The sequence below is a fragment of the Varroa jacobsoni genome, unplaced genomic scaffold (genome assembly GCF_002532875.2).
Source record: "Varroa jacobsoni isolate VJ856 unplaced genomic scaffold, vjacob_1.0 scaffold_121, whole genome shotgun sequence".
NCBI lineage: Eukaryota > Metazoa > Arthropoda > Arachnida > Mesostigmata > Varroidae > Varroa > Varroa jacobsoni.
In genome coordinates, this window is record NW_019213023.1 from 208,538 (window position 1) to 226,350 (window position 17,813).

General features: G+C 38.9%; 1 protein-coding gene across 4 annotated transcripts; it reads right to left on the bottom strand.

The window, feature by feature from the left end:
- Positions 1-879: 879 nt before the first annotated feature.
- On the bottom strand, positions 880-4,522 carry LOC111267082 (uncharacterized). Of its 4 annotated transcripts, none has more exons than XM_022845092.2 (5): positions 4,462-4,522; positions 2,271-2,515; positions 2,045-2,147; positions 1,551-1,724; positions 880-1,265 (listed from the first exon to the last, which is right to left on the bottom strand). In XM_022845092.2, the coding sequence occupies exons 2-5, from the start codon at positions 2,469-2,471 to the stop codon at positions 1,114-1,116; spliced, it is 630 nt and encodes a 209-aa protein (XP_022700827.1). In that variant the 5' UTR covers positions 2,472-2,515; positions 4,462-4,522; the 3' UTR covers positions 880-1,113. The 4 variants fall into 4 exon arrangements, with proteins under 4 accessions (XP_022700827.1, XP_022700807.1, XP_022700822.1 ...); XM_022845072.2 differs by having other exon boundaries at positions 2,033-2,147; XM_022845087.2 differs by having other exon boundaries at positions 2,033-2,147; positions 4,455-4,489.
- Positions 4,523-17,813: the final 13,291 nt, after the last annotated feature.

Here is a 17,813-nt window from a genome sequence, read left to right on the forward strand (position 1 = left end):
CACAAATTACCGCAAAATCATACTGGGGCACTTATCGTGATAATAGCTGATAATTTCGTTTTTAAACGGTATCAAATGGAAAAAAAAAGGGTGAGTTTTTTCCATTTTTTGCCCGGAGTACGATTTCTCGGGAATCGATGGGAAATACTGAAAGTATCAATGTCTTCGCATAATAACACCCAAATTTGAGGTTCACGTGACGATGTGGATTCTAATCCGAATGTGGGCACACTTTATTTTGTGTAGAAAACCAGCCACCTGATGGGACGTCTAACGGTGGTACCGAACGTAGCACTCAGAACATGCAATACAGTGACTGTTTAATTGCATAGGAAGCACATATCGGATAATTGACACAAAACGGTGAAACGAGTTACATGGCCCGTAGCAGATGACGATAGTAGAATCAAAGTAACGGACTTCCTGAACAAAGTTGTTAGAAAGAGGTTACTGTGATAGTAGAGCAATGGAATGGGTCGAAGAAGGTTCTAATGATAAAGGTACGAAAACGCAATATTGATAAAACTGTACCCAGGAAGGTTCAATGAAACAACCCCAAGGATAAGTTAAAAAAAAAAAAGGTGAGAATACGATGCGATTCGCTGAAAATAATAATAATAATAGTGCTTCTGCGACAAGCCCTATAAACATTTTGTCTTCGAATCCCGGAGCATCTATTTCGTAGTTATTAAGGGGCTTCCTTTTGAAATCAAAAATAATATGTCATGCGTATAAGACCATTAACTAGATACTCTAAATTCAGATTTTATTTCTATGCTACACTAAAAATCTTGCAAAAATGTACCGTGTATTTAACTAGAAGCACTCACAGCTAGTATATATAATACTTTACGTGATATATAATAACAGTCGTCTCGCTTTATGGCTCATAGCATTATTATTTATTCAACGAACCTTGCAAAAATGCAAAAGATTTATGCAAAGTACAATGCGTAATCGATAGAACATTGTTGGCGGTCGTATTCGTGAATTACTGCCGTTAAGACGAATGGCGACAATAAACATACAAAATTATCAAGTGCGCTTCTGTCATTCAACTTATTTACCATATATTATTTACATATAACAGAGTAAAAGAAGCTAAATCTTTGATCAGTCGTTTAGAAACTTTAAGCTCCCGTTTTTGATGAGTTGATCAAGCTCGCGACAGAAATGGTTGATTGGAAATCCCACCACATTGAAGTAGTCACCGCGAATGCCTCGTACAAAAGCCGATGCGGAACCTTGGATGCCGTAACCACCAGCTGAAATAAAGAAGAGGCAACAACATCAAGATATAAAGGATCAGATGACAGTGAGCGGAAAACCTTGTTTTCGGGTCTAGGGATAATCCGCCTGAAATTCTTCTACGCCGTTTTGCACCTATACTGGAATATCGAAACTAGAAGATCACAGCTGTAGTCATAATTGGCAACACTGCACAAAATGTGTACAAGTTATACCTCTGCTCTATGCACGTGTAAAGAAATCCTTTTAAATAAACGAATCGAATTTGAAACTTGAACAGGTTGCTTTATTAAGAGGCTAACCTTTATCAAATGGTTCTTCAGTCGCAATGTAGGCTTCAATAACATCGTCCGAAAGTGACGAAAACTCTACATATGTTGTTTCTGTAAATGAGGCAGCTAACTTTAGCTCGCCATCTTCTCCGCGGACCATGAGGGATACTCCACTATGCACCTCACTGTGTGACCCACTCAAAGCTAAGAGAAGCAGACCAAATAAGAATCTAATATGCAATGAGTATTTTCAAGAACTCTTCTAACTGAAGGGGTTCCGCCAGAGTAATCATATTGCCCGCCAACTATAGAAACTTTTATTATAAAAGCTGTAAACCGTTCTTTTTTGTAGCCGTTTTTCTCTAGTTCAAATAAAAATAGCTAATAAAAACCCAACGAGCAACTATTTTTTTTGGGTACAATTGAAAAAAAAGATACTTAAATAAATCTGCCATTGGAGAAAAGTAATTTGCCACTATTAATCAAGTAGAGATGCTTACGCCCCTACATACCGGAGATCATACTTTTTGCTTCTTCAGTGGATCTCGGCTTCTCCAAGATTAGTCCCCCCACTGTTACTATAGTGTCACATCCTATTATGAGATTGGCGTGTGAAGTTTCAGAAACCTGAAATTATTAACGGCATAATTTTCCATAAGGTGCCTGCACTCGTTAGAGATCGATAACCTTTTTTTGTTAAGCATATTATATATATTTCGTGAATGATCTCCTATAAGTATAGCGACTGACCTGTTTAGCCTTCAGCTCACTGTTTTTCCGTGCGTATTCTGCTGGAGCACTAAATGCTTTCTTATTGAGATTCTCCTCAAAGGTCGAAGGGACAACTGCAAATTTTAAACCAATTTGTTCCAACAGTTCTTTCCGTCGAGGCGAGCCACTGGCCAATACAATCGCTAACTGATTTAGTCGATCAAGGTAGGGACCGATCATTTTGTCATCTTGTTCGACTACGATGGAGAGACTTAAGGGTGAACCTAAACAAGAAATATTTGTTAGCAAATTATACGCCTTATAATGGTAAAACAGCGTACTGCTTCCATAATGTGAACTAGCTCTGTGTGTATATATGCATAACTTCCTTCATTTTCACACCTGTATATTACGTATTAATAAATATCTATAGTTACTTTTTTTATATACAATAATTTTTATTTGACACACGTACAACGGCAAAAAGAAGCAGTGTTTAGATGCAGGATCCTCAAAACGCCTTTGGAAATAGTGGTTAATACCATGTCTTATCTCTCGCTCTACGTAGCATGTCTAGATCGTCTTTGAATAGTACTTGATTTTACCCCTAGAAGCTATAAATTGATTTTACACGTTAAAATTATATAAGTAACAATAATAAATAAGATTAAAGGATAAAGACGTCTTTATCCTCAATCAACTCTGTGTTTCACACTGGGCATGCGTACGTGTGGCATCACTCAGACGTTAAATAGTTGCGCATAGGGATTGGGTTTAGTAACGATCGATGAGGATAGCATCCAGCTAGTGCTTTTGTTAGTCAATCATTAAAATTGATTAGGCTCAGCCTGCACTTTCCGATAGCCCTGTTAGGTGACAACAGAATGACACAACTTAACGTCGTCGGCCGACACTATGAGTTCAATATGCAGATGAATGTACGTTAATGAATTTGTAAGTAAAAAAAAAAACCTTGTCCCCTGCAGATAATAAGAAGTTACTTCGCTTCGCTAAGAAAGGTTATCGTTGACTCCGACACGCGGAGCTCCAGCGGTAGGAAAAAACTGCAATCCACTCGAGTAAACGAGATTCTACTAGTTCCTAGTTCTAAACGCAAATTTGAAAATCAAGGTTTTTGAGCGCAACGTGGCCTGGGTGGCTAATGCGCATCACTTTGAATGCGCTAAGTAATGAATTAAAATAAAGCAGCTGAAGTGTTAGCACAATCAAGGTTAATAGCTGTTTGTACGTTTGCCATAACGTTTCATAGGTTTATTAGAGTCAACACCAATGGTACGAAAGCCTTGGGGTTACATTTACGAATGTGTAATTATGTAGCACTTTCAAACTTTTTAAAATGTTGTATTATGAAGGTTTTACAGAAGGCCTTTTTGGATTACTCATAGAAAGCTGTTTGTTTGCTTCAGATACTTTATTTCAAGTAACGCTTTTGGTGGGCTTCACATTCGGAGATGCCCCTTTAATGCACGACTAAACACTATTAATTGACTGCTTCATGATGTGTTCTAGTTAACTTTTCATTTAAAAAATAACCAACCAATTTAGGGTGCGCCAATTGATGCAGTTTACAGTTATCGATATTCAAATGCGTGTTCACAACTAAACCTCCAATTTATTTTATATTACAAAAAGAAGGAAACGAATTTCAGAATGGGGCGTGAATAAGTTGATATTGGGAACGATGGTGAGACAGGATATGATATGGGGCTGTTCGAAGGGTACTGCTTGCATTCCAGCGCCTCTTCGCCAACTTACGACTTGTCCAAAGTAGATTTAAAAAACGAGTAGCTTTTACATGTAATACTACGCAATCTAATGTCGCATCTGATGCAAGACAATTTCAAACACTGGCTTTCGGGACAATTAATTCGGGACAGGAGAATCACTTGCTTCTTTGTAATCAGGTCCGGTGGACGGTGCATAAACCTCAGAAATAGTCGACAATAGCATTGATAATTCAGGTTTGCTCTCAATAAGCAGAAAGACAAAAACTCTTTATACACAAAACAGTTCGATTCACCTACTTTAAACTTGTTAAGGATGTGGGTATATGTAGGTTTTTCCATCGTCCCATTAGAGTAGGCATTTAACTCAAATCGCAATCAATACTTCACGTGTAGTTCATAACTTACAACACACAATCTCTCAATACAACTAACTTCTCGTTACACATTGCACTATACGAATAGGAAATCAATTTACCGCTAACCTGCCCTTCGCGCGAAGTGCCACCAATCAGCTGACTCTAAGGGTTGACCACGTTATGCCTTCTGGAACAAAGCAAAATGATTTAAGTTGGCATAAAAATATACATAGAAGCCTCACTCGCGGATCGATATAATACTGAATATCGAACTGGTTTCTTAGAAAATATCAGGTACTCCATGTATATGTGTACTATATTTCGAGGGTTTTTTTTTGTATGTATAAAGAGTTCTTTTCTGAAGTCGTGTTCACACTTACATGAAGCTATCAACAAACAAATTATGCCAGTTTGAATAAACTCGTAAAAAGCGCCCCAGGTGGTCTCATTGGCTCCAATGTTAGTAGAATTTGATTGCATTTTATCATTGATCTATAAATCGAAAATTCACGCATTTTTACAGTGGCTTCAAAGCGTTTTCTAAAGTACATTCAGTATTTTGAAGCTGACTCGTAACTAAAACGCTCACTGGGACTACTGTCGATGGTCCTTAATCTGTTACCACAATTAATGATTGCTCCTATAGAGCTTCGGTTATATACCCTATCATATGTTCTATATACTAATGCTTTTACGTTCTTTTTCTTAAGCCGGTTCTCCCTTTTGCTCTTATTCAATACAATATTTTCTCCAACCGTTCCATATTCCCTAGCGAAGACGACATGCCCTAATATGTCATTCTCTTTTCTTTCACAGAATTTCTCTATTCTATTTGAGCTACAGCTTTGAACTACTCTGCCAACAGCCTGACTAGGCAAAGCTATCTAAATAAGTCAGTACGAATTAACGTATTATATCCTTGTGGGTACGAATGCCTACAATGACCTTTAAACCCCTTCGCTGTATCGATGGTTCTGGTGACCTTTATTTTTCTTTGGAGTATTATTTATGCCATTCAGCGAAGCTCTTCCAGAGGGTGAATGAGTTACTCGGTTTAGTACATTAAATAATATATTGATAGATTTAATTTTAACGAGATTTAATTATTTCAGATTCTTTTGTAGGCAGCCGCGATGGACTAGCTGTATTTATATCAAATCTAAAACGCGACTCTGCGAACAGAACGGTCACGCACTCGTTCAATAATATCCCTGTATTTCCTTGTATACGTTTATCAATGGTACAAACGCTTTTGAACTACGGCTGGTAAAATGTTTTTTTTTTTTCTTTGAGTATAGGACATTTCAATATTATGCCGAGGGTGAGTGATGCTGTTACACTCACTCAGTTTACGTCGACTTCGAAATCAAGCTCGAGCACAATTTTAACGCTGAATAAGAAATTTCAATCAGCAAACGATATGAGCAGTCACATAACCTCAAGTCCTGCCTGTGACAGCATAGATCCATCTCTCCTATATTCAAATAGTGAAAGAATTAAGACTATAGCCCAACTTAAAAATAAGTATACGTTCAAGTTCACTCAAACGCTCCAGTTTAGCAATTTAGCTGTGTAACTTTTCAATTCCGAGGGAATAATATCAACATGTAGCAGGTATCGGAGAGCCGAAGTGCGTTGTGGGTGGTACTAGAAGTGTGAGAATACTACTGTGATTAAGCAATATTGGATAGATGAGTATTGGTTAACATAAGACTGATACGTCAATGTGATAGATACAAAGTTCAATGAGCGGTTTCATGCGAGAAGGCAAATAAAGTTTAACCAGCATTTCAAGCAGCCAGCTTGTAATGTATTTAGTTTTGAAATCGGACTGTAGCCTGTAATTTCCCACGAACTCAATCTTATATATTATAAAATGCATGTTCTATGATAGTGCAAGGTATATATCCGATGCCTTTTTCAATGCGAAATTCTTGGGACGGCGAAAAGATATGCCCGACTAAAATTAAACGCATCATTAATTTGGCGTAAAAGTAATTATTCTTTAAATGATTTCCAGTCTCCTAGTTTAGCAATCAAGTAAGCTTAATGAACCATAGTTGAGAGCTTTAGAAAAAGCGAAGTAAACCTTAGTCCTAGATAATTGCAAAAAGTTGCATCGTCCTTACTTCATTCTTGTGAGTCGACGTTGATTTATATTAAAAGATTGTCTCGATCCTTAGCTGTAATGTGACTAACATATCTTTCCTAAATTTTCTAAGCCATGGATTTGTTCTGAGCCGTCAAGAAGCAGTTCGTTGTTAGCGACGCCCTTCTGGTTGACTTATTTAGCGTTCGGTCCCATTAGATAATTTTACGTTACAGGTATGTCCTCTAAACGGCGTGTGCAACTGGGGTAGAGAGACGGAGACGGCGGAGACTTCTCTTTTTTCTAAAATTACAGACGTATGCTTAGCACACGTCAGTGTAACGATTGCTGAGTTGTGGTACTTCCGAAAGTTCACGTTATCACGAGTACGAAACCTCCATTGCTGTCTGGCATCTTCGTCGTATCTAACGTTAACTAGGAATAACTCCTTCAGGCGATGCGCTTGAGAGTGAATTTTCTTCGAGGCCATCTTATGCTCGATATATAATGTATGATAATTGTTCTAACTAATTTTGTAAGCGATTGGAATCAGCGCAATCTGCACCGATGACGGTATACCAAAGCTAGGTTTTCGCGAGATCTTTACTACAATAAATTCATTTTGGAAAAATAAGCCATCTACGAAGTTACTGCGATACTGCCTGTAGGCACGGTGGGCAGCAATTTTGAAATTCAACAAACAAACGAAACGTGCTATATTCACGTAGGTCAATTATGACTGCATCGTAAGTTAGAATTTTAGTTGGCGCCTAACGTGCTCCTTCACATTTTTACCCTGGTATCACTTTTGCCTAGCTCAATATAGTGTTATCTACTTGCACGCGATGAATATTCTACATAGAGCAACGCTGAACAATAAAATTTTTGGATCTTTTGGGTTTCACCGAATTTTATGGGAGTCAGGTATTAAAAAAAATTAGATTATTTGCAGTAATATTAATCGAAATGCACAAATATATGCGCTGCTATAATGGCTGGGCTCTTTCTTCGGCGTCATAAATATTTCGGCCCCCGCTCCTTTCAGCAGCTTTTTACAGTAGTGCATAAACGAATCATGGATAGATGATATTTTCTTTAAAAGGCAGTTAATACAGACGCCCATAGAGGTTTATATATAGCCAAATTTATATAAAGTATTTACTTCTGATTTTAATGTACAATAATCAGCTAGTTCTATTGTACGCCCAAGTGTCACATGACTTTATGACGCTGTTATCCATTGTACTATTGAAGAGATGAAAATGGCACTGAAGATCGATATCGCATTTCCAATTTGCTTACCCAGTTGTGTTCATGCTGTTGTTGTGAGTGCACAACTAATCTGGATTTGTTAGTATATGTATTGACAATGAAAGATGCCGATGGCATGCGAGAAACCTTAAAAAGATGACTGGCCTTTGCCAGACGTATTGATTAGGTCGTGTAGAGTTATGGCAAGTCTCGCATAGTTTGCAACATTGGTATTCTTCCTCTGAGGCGACATATCTGCTTCGAAATTGACGTCCAGCATCTAGATCCAACTGTTATAAACACCGTTAGATGGCCGCCGATAATAAAGGTAACATTTATTCTGTTGTGATCTAGGCAACGAGTACTCAAAGGCATTAACGTCAGTATAGGGTCGCCGCAATAGCTTTTACTTTAATGGTGCTACTTGTATGCTATCCGTGTATTTGTAGGAAACGGTGATTGAACTGAAATTTCGATCTTCGCTAAATGTTTCGAACGACCCATTTCGTCACTGAAAATTCAGTTTTGCTAGGTAACACACACCTAAAATAGTATTAGCAGGAAGTGTATTGTGGATCACGACTGTTTCGCTTAAACGATAGGCGCCCTAATGCATCCAAAACCCACAAATACCTGACGGAATCATACGAATCGAAAACCTTGTTACACCCGGTGTAAACTCGGCGTGCTTGGCACGTTGATACGGGTCCGATTTTGTTAATGTACCTGGTCCCAGTTCTACGACTGAAGTGGGATTTATTTAGCTTTGTTGTTCTAGCATCCTGCAGATTTTTGTTGTATATCATATATTGTAGAAGCATGCGTATCCTAATATTATGGAATAAATTGATGCAACACGATGCATATACTAGTTGCGAACAGGGGTTTGTTATATGGGTTGAGTATTGGTGTCCTGTGAATGCTGTGTTTATGCTATTAGTCTCGTAGAAATAGAAAAAGGCTTAATCGAGATCCAAATTTATTAAATGAACGACCTTTGTAAAAACCTCACTGTAACATTATGACGTGAGACAGTTGCTTAAAGCAAGGCCGCGTGAGTCTCAGGTATAAAATGGAGACGACCTTTTTAACCGCTGGGTCGATTGACGTCATTAGCTCAGAAAGCATCCGTGGTGTGTTCTGTATAGGGCATTTCGCTAATTACGGAGCAGCATAAACTAATCTGGTCTGGTGTGGACGCTAGCTGCGACACTTTATGTTTATGTTTGATCTTAATTCCAAAAAAAAAACAAAAAACGTTCTAATCTTGCGGTGGAGTAACGCATGCCATGTTCATGCTGCGGGTCTGTTATAGCAGGTTTGCCTTTCGATAAACCCCTTAGTATGAATATAAAGCTTAGTTCGGCCGATTCTCTGACTCAGCAAATCAGTATCGTTTGGCCATTCCTGCCCGGTTGAACACTACCGTGATTTTTTTCCAGATTCAAGTTAGTATTCCAGGTAACTTCTTGTCGTAAAACTACATGCTTTGAATAGCATCTTTTTGATGAGTATGTTGGAAAAAGCATAAGTTTACGCACAGTCAAAGGTAACACGACTACAGTACTGCTTATCACACATCACTACTTTTAATATCTATACGGGTAAACGAATGTCAGTCAACATTCTAAATTTTCTGAAAAAGTGTTGCAACTTAGCTTTTTTAAACCAACAAGTTAAGTCTCTCTGTCATGAGCCCATTGAAGCATTTTTAGATCTAGGCAATGCTTTATAGCTGACTAAAACAGATGCCGTCTTTAAGGTATTCCAGCTTTTAGATCTACAAGATCTCCCTTGTTTATTGTATCACAGATTACAAATTCACAGTAATCTGTTGTGGCAATGCCTTATAAGTCATATTCATAACCTTCATTTCGATTTTGCCCTAGTCAGCAGATATTTAATTTGTCACCATTGTGTCTCCTTTTATTATTGAAACATATTATCGATGATATATACAAGCTCATTGTAGTACGTTTATGGATAGCAGTGCTTTACCATTGATCGACAATACAGACGCTTAATCGAAGTTAGCCATTCTGCTGCAATATAGCTTGAGAAGAATATGGACCGCGACCCCGATTTCTTGTAGCACAAGAGCTCGACTGTTGATTTTAGGCAATTCCACTTTACTCTCGGAGCTAATGACATACGGGCGGATCCAGTCTCTCAACACACTAAAACGTCCAAAGGCATCGTCCGGCACAGATGAACTTGAGTGGCGTCTGCGATTAACTCCATACGCTCTTGCGGATAACTGCTATTCGACTGCTCAATATCAGGCCTATCATACAGCCCGCATTAAGCTAAGAAGTTACGACATGTCTGGGAGCTCCACTTTTTCTCCTTTTTTTCGGGCTGTCATGAACGACGACACGCCAAGTACTTCAAATTCGTCCGCTGATAATTGTTTACTTACAGAGGCAATGCGGCAAAGTTGTGCAACCGTCAGTATAGTGCCTGTATCAGGAATCTGTTTATGCCGTGGACCTATAAATTAGCTCCATCCATATAAGTGCTTAGTACATGTAAAGACTACGCCAAACGCTTATGTACGTTCTGTAACTTAGTAGGTAGGATAATATGAAAGCTTATACATTTATGTTAGTACACACCAAATAGATCTATCAGCTTATTGTATAGTGAAAGGCTTCCTGTAATAATTTGGTACTACCTCTCCTCCTTTGTAGTGAGAGCGATAAAGCTCCTTACTAGAATAATTTACTATTTTCTACCTTACCTATTTGTGTATATAACTCGATGCGTCCCCTTTCCCCTGGTCGATTCTCGACTTAATATGCCTCATAGCGTCATGTCTTCAAGTTGTTCGTACTCGCCCGTTTTAGAAGAACCGCACGTCAACAGACTTAGTTATTTTATGAGCCGACTTGAACATGAATGAATTTGGTTCGCGTTACACCTAGATTAACTACAGTCTTCCTGGAAGACCTACACTCTTACTCGGTAGAAATTCTCTTCGGATTTTGCAGAACACATCACATTATCCGTTGCAATAATTGTATTTTTCTCATTTAGTCAATCTATTAGCATCCCGTTCTTCGTTCGAATGTTTCGACGGTTTTGCTGTTATGCTGCAATTATCACAACGTATCATTAGTCCAAGATCCAGACACAGTACCCCTTTTACGGGTACTCCTACCCTCCCATGCTAACGTTGTTTTATTCTGTTTCCCCACTTCAGTCAATCGTAAATCCATACCGCCACCTCGGAGAAGTATTTGTCCGATCGAAGGATGACCCATATATGCCAAAATAGTTCATGTATAAACCATCTCGCGAGTTAACCAAATTAGAAAAAGAGATTATACTATAAAAAACAGTATTCACAAAGTTAAACAATATACACTGACATGTTTTATATTGCGTCAAATGTAAACCATTCAGACAGCAATTATGTGCCATATGCTGAGACGATTCACAGGAATGATTAACTATAAAGCCTTTCAGCAAAAATCATATTTTACCGTTAGATAGTTAAAATATGAGATATTAAAAATTATGCTCCACATACAACATGTACAGCATGGAAAGACCTTCCAGTAGAAAATCAGTAATCGCGAAAGACTCTCTATACATATTCGAGGATAAACTTTTCCGGCACAAGAAGGTACGTACAATCGGCTCTCATACAGATTTTTTTGTGTGAAAATTCAGCAAAAAGCAGCTAACTTTGATGGTTCTACAGAATCGATGCCGGTCATACGGGCATGAACACTTTTAGCAATATACAGTTAGAGATGTTCGGAAATAGGATAGATTTTTCAGCTACTATTAACTTTATGTGTATTTAGAAATGGCTATTAGACTATCGTGTATTATCTTCTTTAACCGATCATACATACAGTGTGGTGCACGGAATTCTGTTGAAGCACGCGCATGTTGACTTGAATGCATTTGCCAATAAGAAGACGTGGTCTGTGAAAAAGCCCAAATGCGATAGCTACCTATTCGTGTCGCCATTACAAACCTCCGATACAACACAGATTCGTCACATTTCCTACGTCAGGCTCCAGCTTTATTCGTTTTCGGCTGTTAGACTCTAATTGCTCGGCTTTTTCTAACACGTCTTTCTATTCCGCACATTCAGCTCGCTGCCCACGTGTGTTTTAAGGAACATTTTTCTATGCCCTGACATTTGTCTTTTACGTGAAGCTTTCTAGAAATCTACAAGTGTAGATTTTAACAGTTTCATGATCCCTTCACCACCATCAATAGTACACCCTAAGTTTTCGTACAGGTATCGCAGACCTACATTAAAGCAGGGCTGGTTCTCACCTGTCCCTCTTATGACAGGTGCTATCTTTAAACGAGGCGAAAAGTAGCAGATTTTACTTCACTAAATGCTAATACCATTGCTATCCTTGGCCGCCTTTGAGCCTGTAGACTGCCCCACGACTTCCGACTCAGTTTACGCACGGCGCGAGGCCGGCACTCGCTTTCGGCCTGACATCCGTGCAATCTCTCAATATATGATGCTTCCAGCACAGAACGCTATCCTAATGGTGTGCGTGTACCTTCTATATGTATGAACTGTTGCGCATTACACCATATCCGCACCATAGTGTCAGAAATGCCCAGAAGCTGGGCAAGAATTATAAATAGGAAAACAAAATGCGTTTTGGATGATGCGGTTCGGTCGTTATTAGCATATTTATTTGAAGGATTAAAGAGCTGAGGTCGTCGCTATTAGCAACTGTGATGTGGGTATTGGGGGTGCATATGAGCAGTCCCAGCAATATGCCGATGCGGAGTCCGCCACAGTTGCGGAAAAGATAACCGCCAAAGAAAATTCACTGGTAGAAAAGTAGCCCGAACAGTGCAAAGGGTCAGCCTTGACTTTGTTTATATTTAAAACTTCTTCAATCATTCATGCCGTGCAATATGTTAATGGTGAAACTTCTTGCATCGACCTAATATTTCTTCTAGCTATTGCAAACGCAGCAATGTTGGATCTGACTGAATTTGAACACTGGTTTCAGAATAGTCTGTAATAAACCGAATGCATGAAAAACGTAACCAGCGGAAGTCTCGGAGATTTCGTAATTTAAAATAGTCATATAGAAGAAGCATACACTTTCCACAACCTTTCAATGCAATGCAGCCTTCGTAAACTCGTGTTCTATTTCAATAAAACTGTTTTCTGTACACAACAATTTTCTTTGCACCCGAACTACCGCCCATTACGCTAGTCGTGATGCAATTTATCTGTAAAAGAACTAATTAACCAACAGCATAACATCTATGAAGTTAGAATACATAAATATATTTACTTTAATGCGCTTGTTGCCTGTTACCTCTCTACTGTTTGTTTACTTTTATATACGGTACGTAAGTACTTTCTACATCCGATGTAAATCCACTCTACTTTTATTGTGCAATGCAATTTACGTCTAGTTTAGGCGCCAAAAATTAAATGCTCTAAGATAAAAGCGCACTTTCGGCACCTGCCCCATATTGCCTTGCGCTGAGGTGGACCTACCGTGAAGGGAGGTTGAGATATCTGTGCAGTGTCTCGGAATTGGAGAATGTCCCGCTCGGTCGGTCATTTGAGGTTTATGAGGATGGATTTTAAGGCACTATGAAGGAAGACGGCTAATAAACAATTTGTGTTTTGGACGGGAACATGAATTGCGGTCGTATTAATATTGATAGGCACGTTAGAACCTTAGGTTTCCCGCGAAGTGAATGAAGATCACAGAGAAGTATGGTTTCTCATTGTCTCTGAATTTTCCCGACGACATTGACCAGTATGCAGTAGAAATACCAGTTCTTCACACGGAATCAAAACCGATAATGAGAAGCGGTGTCTTCATGCCATTCATTATAAGGATGCGAAAATAATGGCTAACTACGCTATTTTAACGTTAGCCCACATCACCATTTCAAAAACACGATGGTCTTACGCACTAGGAAGAATCAGACAGCTAAGTATAGATCGCATCAAGTAACCGAAGCTATTACCCAATAAAAAAAGGTTCAATAAATGAGGCTAAATCGTATTTTTTCACGATGATGCCAAGCCAAGTACAGCAAATAGTTCTAAACCTGGCTAAGGACCTTTCTGCAAGCAGATTCCGGTCCGATAGATGACTATATCCGATCTCTGGCAAATGAAGTCTGTACCCGCGGGTATTTGAGTTTCAAAATCGACAACTTGTTCAACATCAGACCTAAAAGTTTCCGGCCAGAGGGAGTAAATGAAAAGACTGACAGATGAAAAGGGATCGTGAAAAGTAAGCAGTCAAAGAAATCGTGTTAAATGCTGCGTTTCTTGACGATTAGATGAAAAATCTTATATTTCAACCTTATGTATACAACATTGTCTGACTAGTGTACTTTGGTTTTTATAATTTATTGGCATCGTACGTTGGGTAATCAACACATCGAACATATATTCAACGGACGAAACGATATACTTAACAGACGAGTTGTACAATGAAAATGAAATAATGAGACAGGCTTAACTTTGTAAACGTAACGTTATCTATGAGGAAATTCAGTTCATTTAGAAGAAGTTTTTATAAATAAGAAATTCATTTAGGTCTATTTCACTCACTTTATAGGCGTTTCTTTACAGGCTTTTTTCAGGCTTGCTTCTCTTAGGTCGACCGCTGCCTCAGCTCCGAAGGCTGTGTTTCTGACGGTTTTTGGTTAAAATATAATTACTGAAATTTAATGTAAACTTAACGTCCTTCAACCAGAGTTAAAATAAGTAACCCGACTACGTATTATTAACTAGCATCGCTATAATAGAACTCCTACTTCTGTACGATAAGCACTGTAAATTTATTTGGCGTTAAACAATTGTCACTTCACCTTCGTTGGCGTTTTTTAAGTACTTATGCCAAAGCTTCCATCTTTGGTATACCAGGCTAAATTACATATATGCAGGAACAGGACGTCAAGAGTGCGCAAGCATACGAAATATCTTGTTGACACTTTACTCCTCAACGTACTTGATACTCCAATTTATCACAGACCGTTTTTCCCAGCAGAAATTGGTTATAGCAGTATATATATATATATATATATATATATATATATATATATATATAAGAGTAGAAAATTATTATGTTCAGTCATTAAAAATTATAGACAGACACATTTTAAGGCCATGAAATTTCCTAGGAAAAATAACAAAAGGCAATCAAAATATGTGGCATGATACTAACGAATCGATTTAAGAAACGACGCCGCAAAGCTAGCACAATTAAACATCAATTACGTGAGTGCGTTTAACAGACAACTTTAAAAAGAAAAGTTTCGTTCCCAAAGAAAGTGGTTCTTTACATTTTGGTCTGTCTCCTCAATATCACAGTCATGATTCAATGCTATGCTATCTATATTCAGGAAGTTGTGAAAAGAAGATTCTTTAAATAAGGCCAAATGAGGAACTACAACGCAAGTGTAGAACCTTTTGGTGGATGGAATTCTTTATGGCTTGTCGGTTGTTATGACTGAAAATAGTGATCGAAGCTCTGCTCTCTACGAACACAGCAAGAATGAGGATGATCCAGATAGCAGTAACTCGATGATCTACTCAACGGGCAATGCTTACTGTTGGCTCCTATAACTCTATAATCGGTTCAAGGAGGCATCAAGAAATGAACGCTTCATTCTGGACCTGAATTTGCAGGCCTCAGAGAAAGTTGGCCCCTTTTTGTGATAGTCATCAGAGGCTTTGGTCACCTATACAAGTCTTCAAGTCGAAAGCGTTGCTTCCAATCCTCGTCGGCTGTCGATAGCCTTCGCTGTCGATCAGACACACTTGCTTGACACATATCACATAGTTAGTCACGGCAGCTGTAACCACAACGGAAGTACGAAAAACTCCCCTGTCATCTGTTGCTGTTTCATTGCTTTTCCGGTGCTAAATTCGCTTGCTTGCCAAAACGGCGTCCGATTCCAACTCCCCACCCTCCCTGCATCATCTGCACCAGCCGCGGCGGCTTCTGCTCCCTCTTGCTCTTAACGCTGAGGCAGCCAATTGCTGCCACTGTTGCTGGTTGTTCAATGCAAACGAACACCTTGGCGGCGGGTTTGGGGTACACGGACGTCGCCATTCCAGCGGTCGTCAACCAGAGCCACAGTAGCTGTAGCGTAATGATTAGCATCATAATCATGATCGTCAGCAGCAGCAGTTGATGTCGTTGAAGCGGGAACGTCAAGACATATAGCAGTTTCCGGTTGTGCTCAATCGTCGATTAACGAATACGGTATAACTATATGCTAGCTTTGTTTACGACAAGCATCGCCGTGGACAATTTGAATAAATTCGATTAATGGGCGCGAACAATAAGCCAAAAAGGCATCGACATTCAAATACCATAGTTTGATCAATCGCCTCTTCCATACTCGAATAGATCTAAATAAAAGAGATGACATATAAAAAAAAAAAAAAAGCACAACCAAATCATATCTGAACAACTAGCTGTTTACATTAAACATTTGCTATATTTTAGCTTAATCATAACGGGAAAAGTACCGACAACGGCGGCAAGGCTGGGCTAATAAAGTGAGGAGCTGATTGCTCAATCGTGTCATTCAGTCGGATGAGGCCAGAGTGGCAAACACCACCCGTGATCTGGATTCGGTCTACTTTTACGGCGCGTTTTTTGCGGCGATCCGATCGTATGCAGAACTATCCTTGGCTTTTTCCCGGGTCATAAGATTTTCTTCTGCCAGAACTAGTGCAAGCATTCAACCAGCACAGACTGTCTCTGCAGTCGCAATGCTAGTAGCAGATACGATTAGTCGAAGCTTTACGACGAGTATCACCATCGTAGGTGGATATAATGCGAGACGTTTCTTTTCGACACAACTACACCCCAGGTGCAGAAGAAGGCTGTAATAGTGTGATGCATATAATTCCGCAACGTATAGTCTACTACGGTGTGATAGATGCTAATCCTATAAAAATTCATATATAGCAAAACAAATTCGTAGTGGCTCCGACAGCGTCTTGTTCTTTTTACAAACATTCCTAACAGCAGCACCTTCATTTTGCATATTTACAAATGGAATCTAGTTATCTGGTTGTCAAAAAAAAAATAATACAAATTTCGAATGTACAAGGTATCCCAGAAAAGTGCGTACACTGTGACCCATACTTTCTGACAAAATAATGACTGGCGTCAATTACTTTAATTTAATGCAAGCATCTCTTATCGTACATTCAACAGGACTTCCGCAAAGGAAGCAAACTTCACGTCATAACAACACGGACCTCCTACCAACTACTACCACTTGATGGGGGCACATCTTCATCAGAATCTTCGCAACAGCGTATTAGAGTATCCTGATCTTTCCTTAGACCTGACGTCACTGGATTTTCTTGTAGGGATAGCTTAATGACGAAGTCTACATCAGAAAACGAGCAACATTTAACAGGTTTGAAGACTACAATTGACCTTATGAATAGTAGCTCACCATTATCGGCAATGTATTAACCTAAACGAGCTTATAATTTCGAGCATCAGCGGTGAAAGGAGACTCGTTAACATTAAATTTAAAGAAAATAAAAATGCATACGCAATATAAATTTTTTTTTGGACACCTTCTGCAAAGTCCTTTGCCTTTACACGATTTCAACCTGAGTGCATGAATCAGCTAAAATATTCAGGCTCGAAACGTATCATAATCACTAAGATCATACGTGCTGCTATTGCTTCAGCCGCCGATTTTTGCCAACATTCGGTTACTTGAGATCGTAATAGAAGTATCGTTGTTTCGCCGGATTAGTAGAACCCAGGTCTGTGCCAGCTTTAAACCGAATCTATTTAATCGATTACTGTTATAGAGATAAACAGAATAAGACATTGATTTCCTAATCCGATTCTGACGTAGGTCCGGACGAAAAAAGGACAGTCAAACTCTAAAAACTTATCAGGTATAAAGCTACATCATGAATAAGCCTCTGTTCATGACAAACGGTCGAAACAGAGCCTTTCTTTTTTGTTTCACTCACAGGTGCCTCCATAGATTTGTATTTTTTAGTAGTGCATCCCTCGTGTCCCGAGCGCTAATTTTAGAAGGTGATCTAGTTGATGAAAAGCCGCCAGTATAACAACTGGTTTAGTTTTTACATTATAGCTATGTGAATATTTAAGTCCGGTAT

Coding starts and splice junctions, on each gene's coding strand:
- LOC111267082 (XM_022845072.2), bottom strand. CDS start 2,471: ATGATCGGTCCCTACCTTGATCGACTAAATCAGTTAGCGATTGTATTG. Junction 1,725..2,032: donor AGCAAAAAGTATGATCTCCG/GTATGTAGGGGC, acceptor TGCTTCTCTTAG/CTTTGAGTGGGTCACACAGT. Junction 1,266..1,550: donor TGAAGAACCATTTGATAAAG/GTTAGCCTCTTA, acceptor TCTTTATTTCAG/CTGGTGGTTACGGCATCCAA.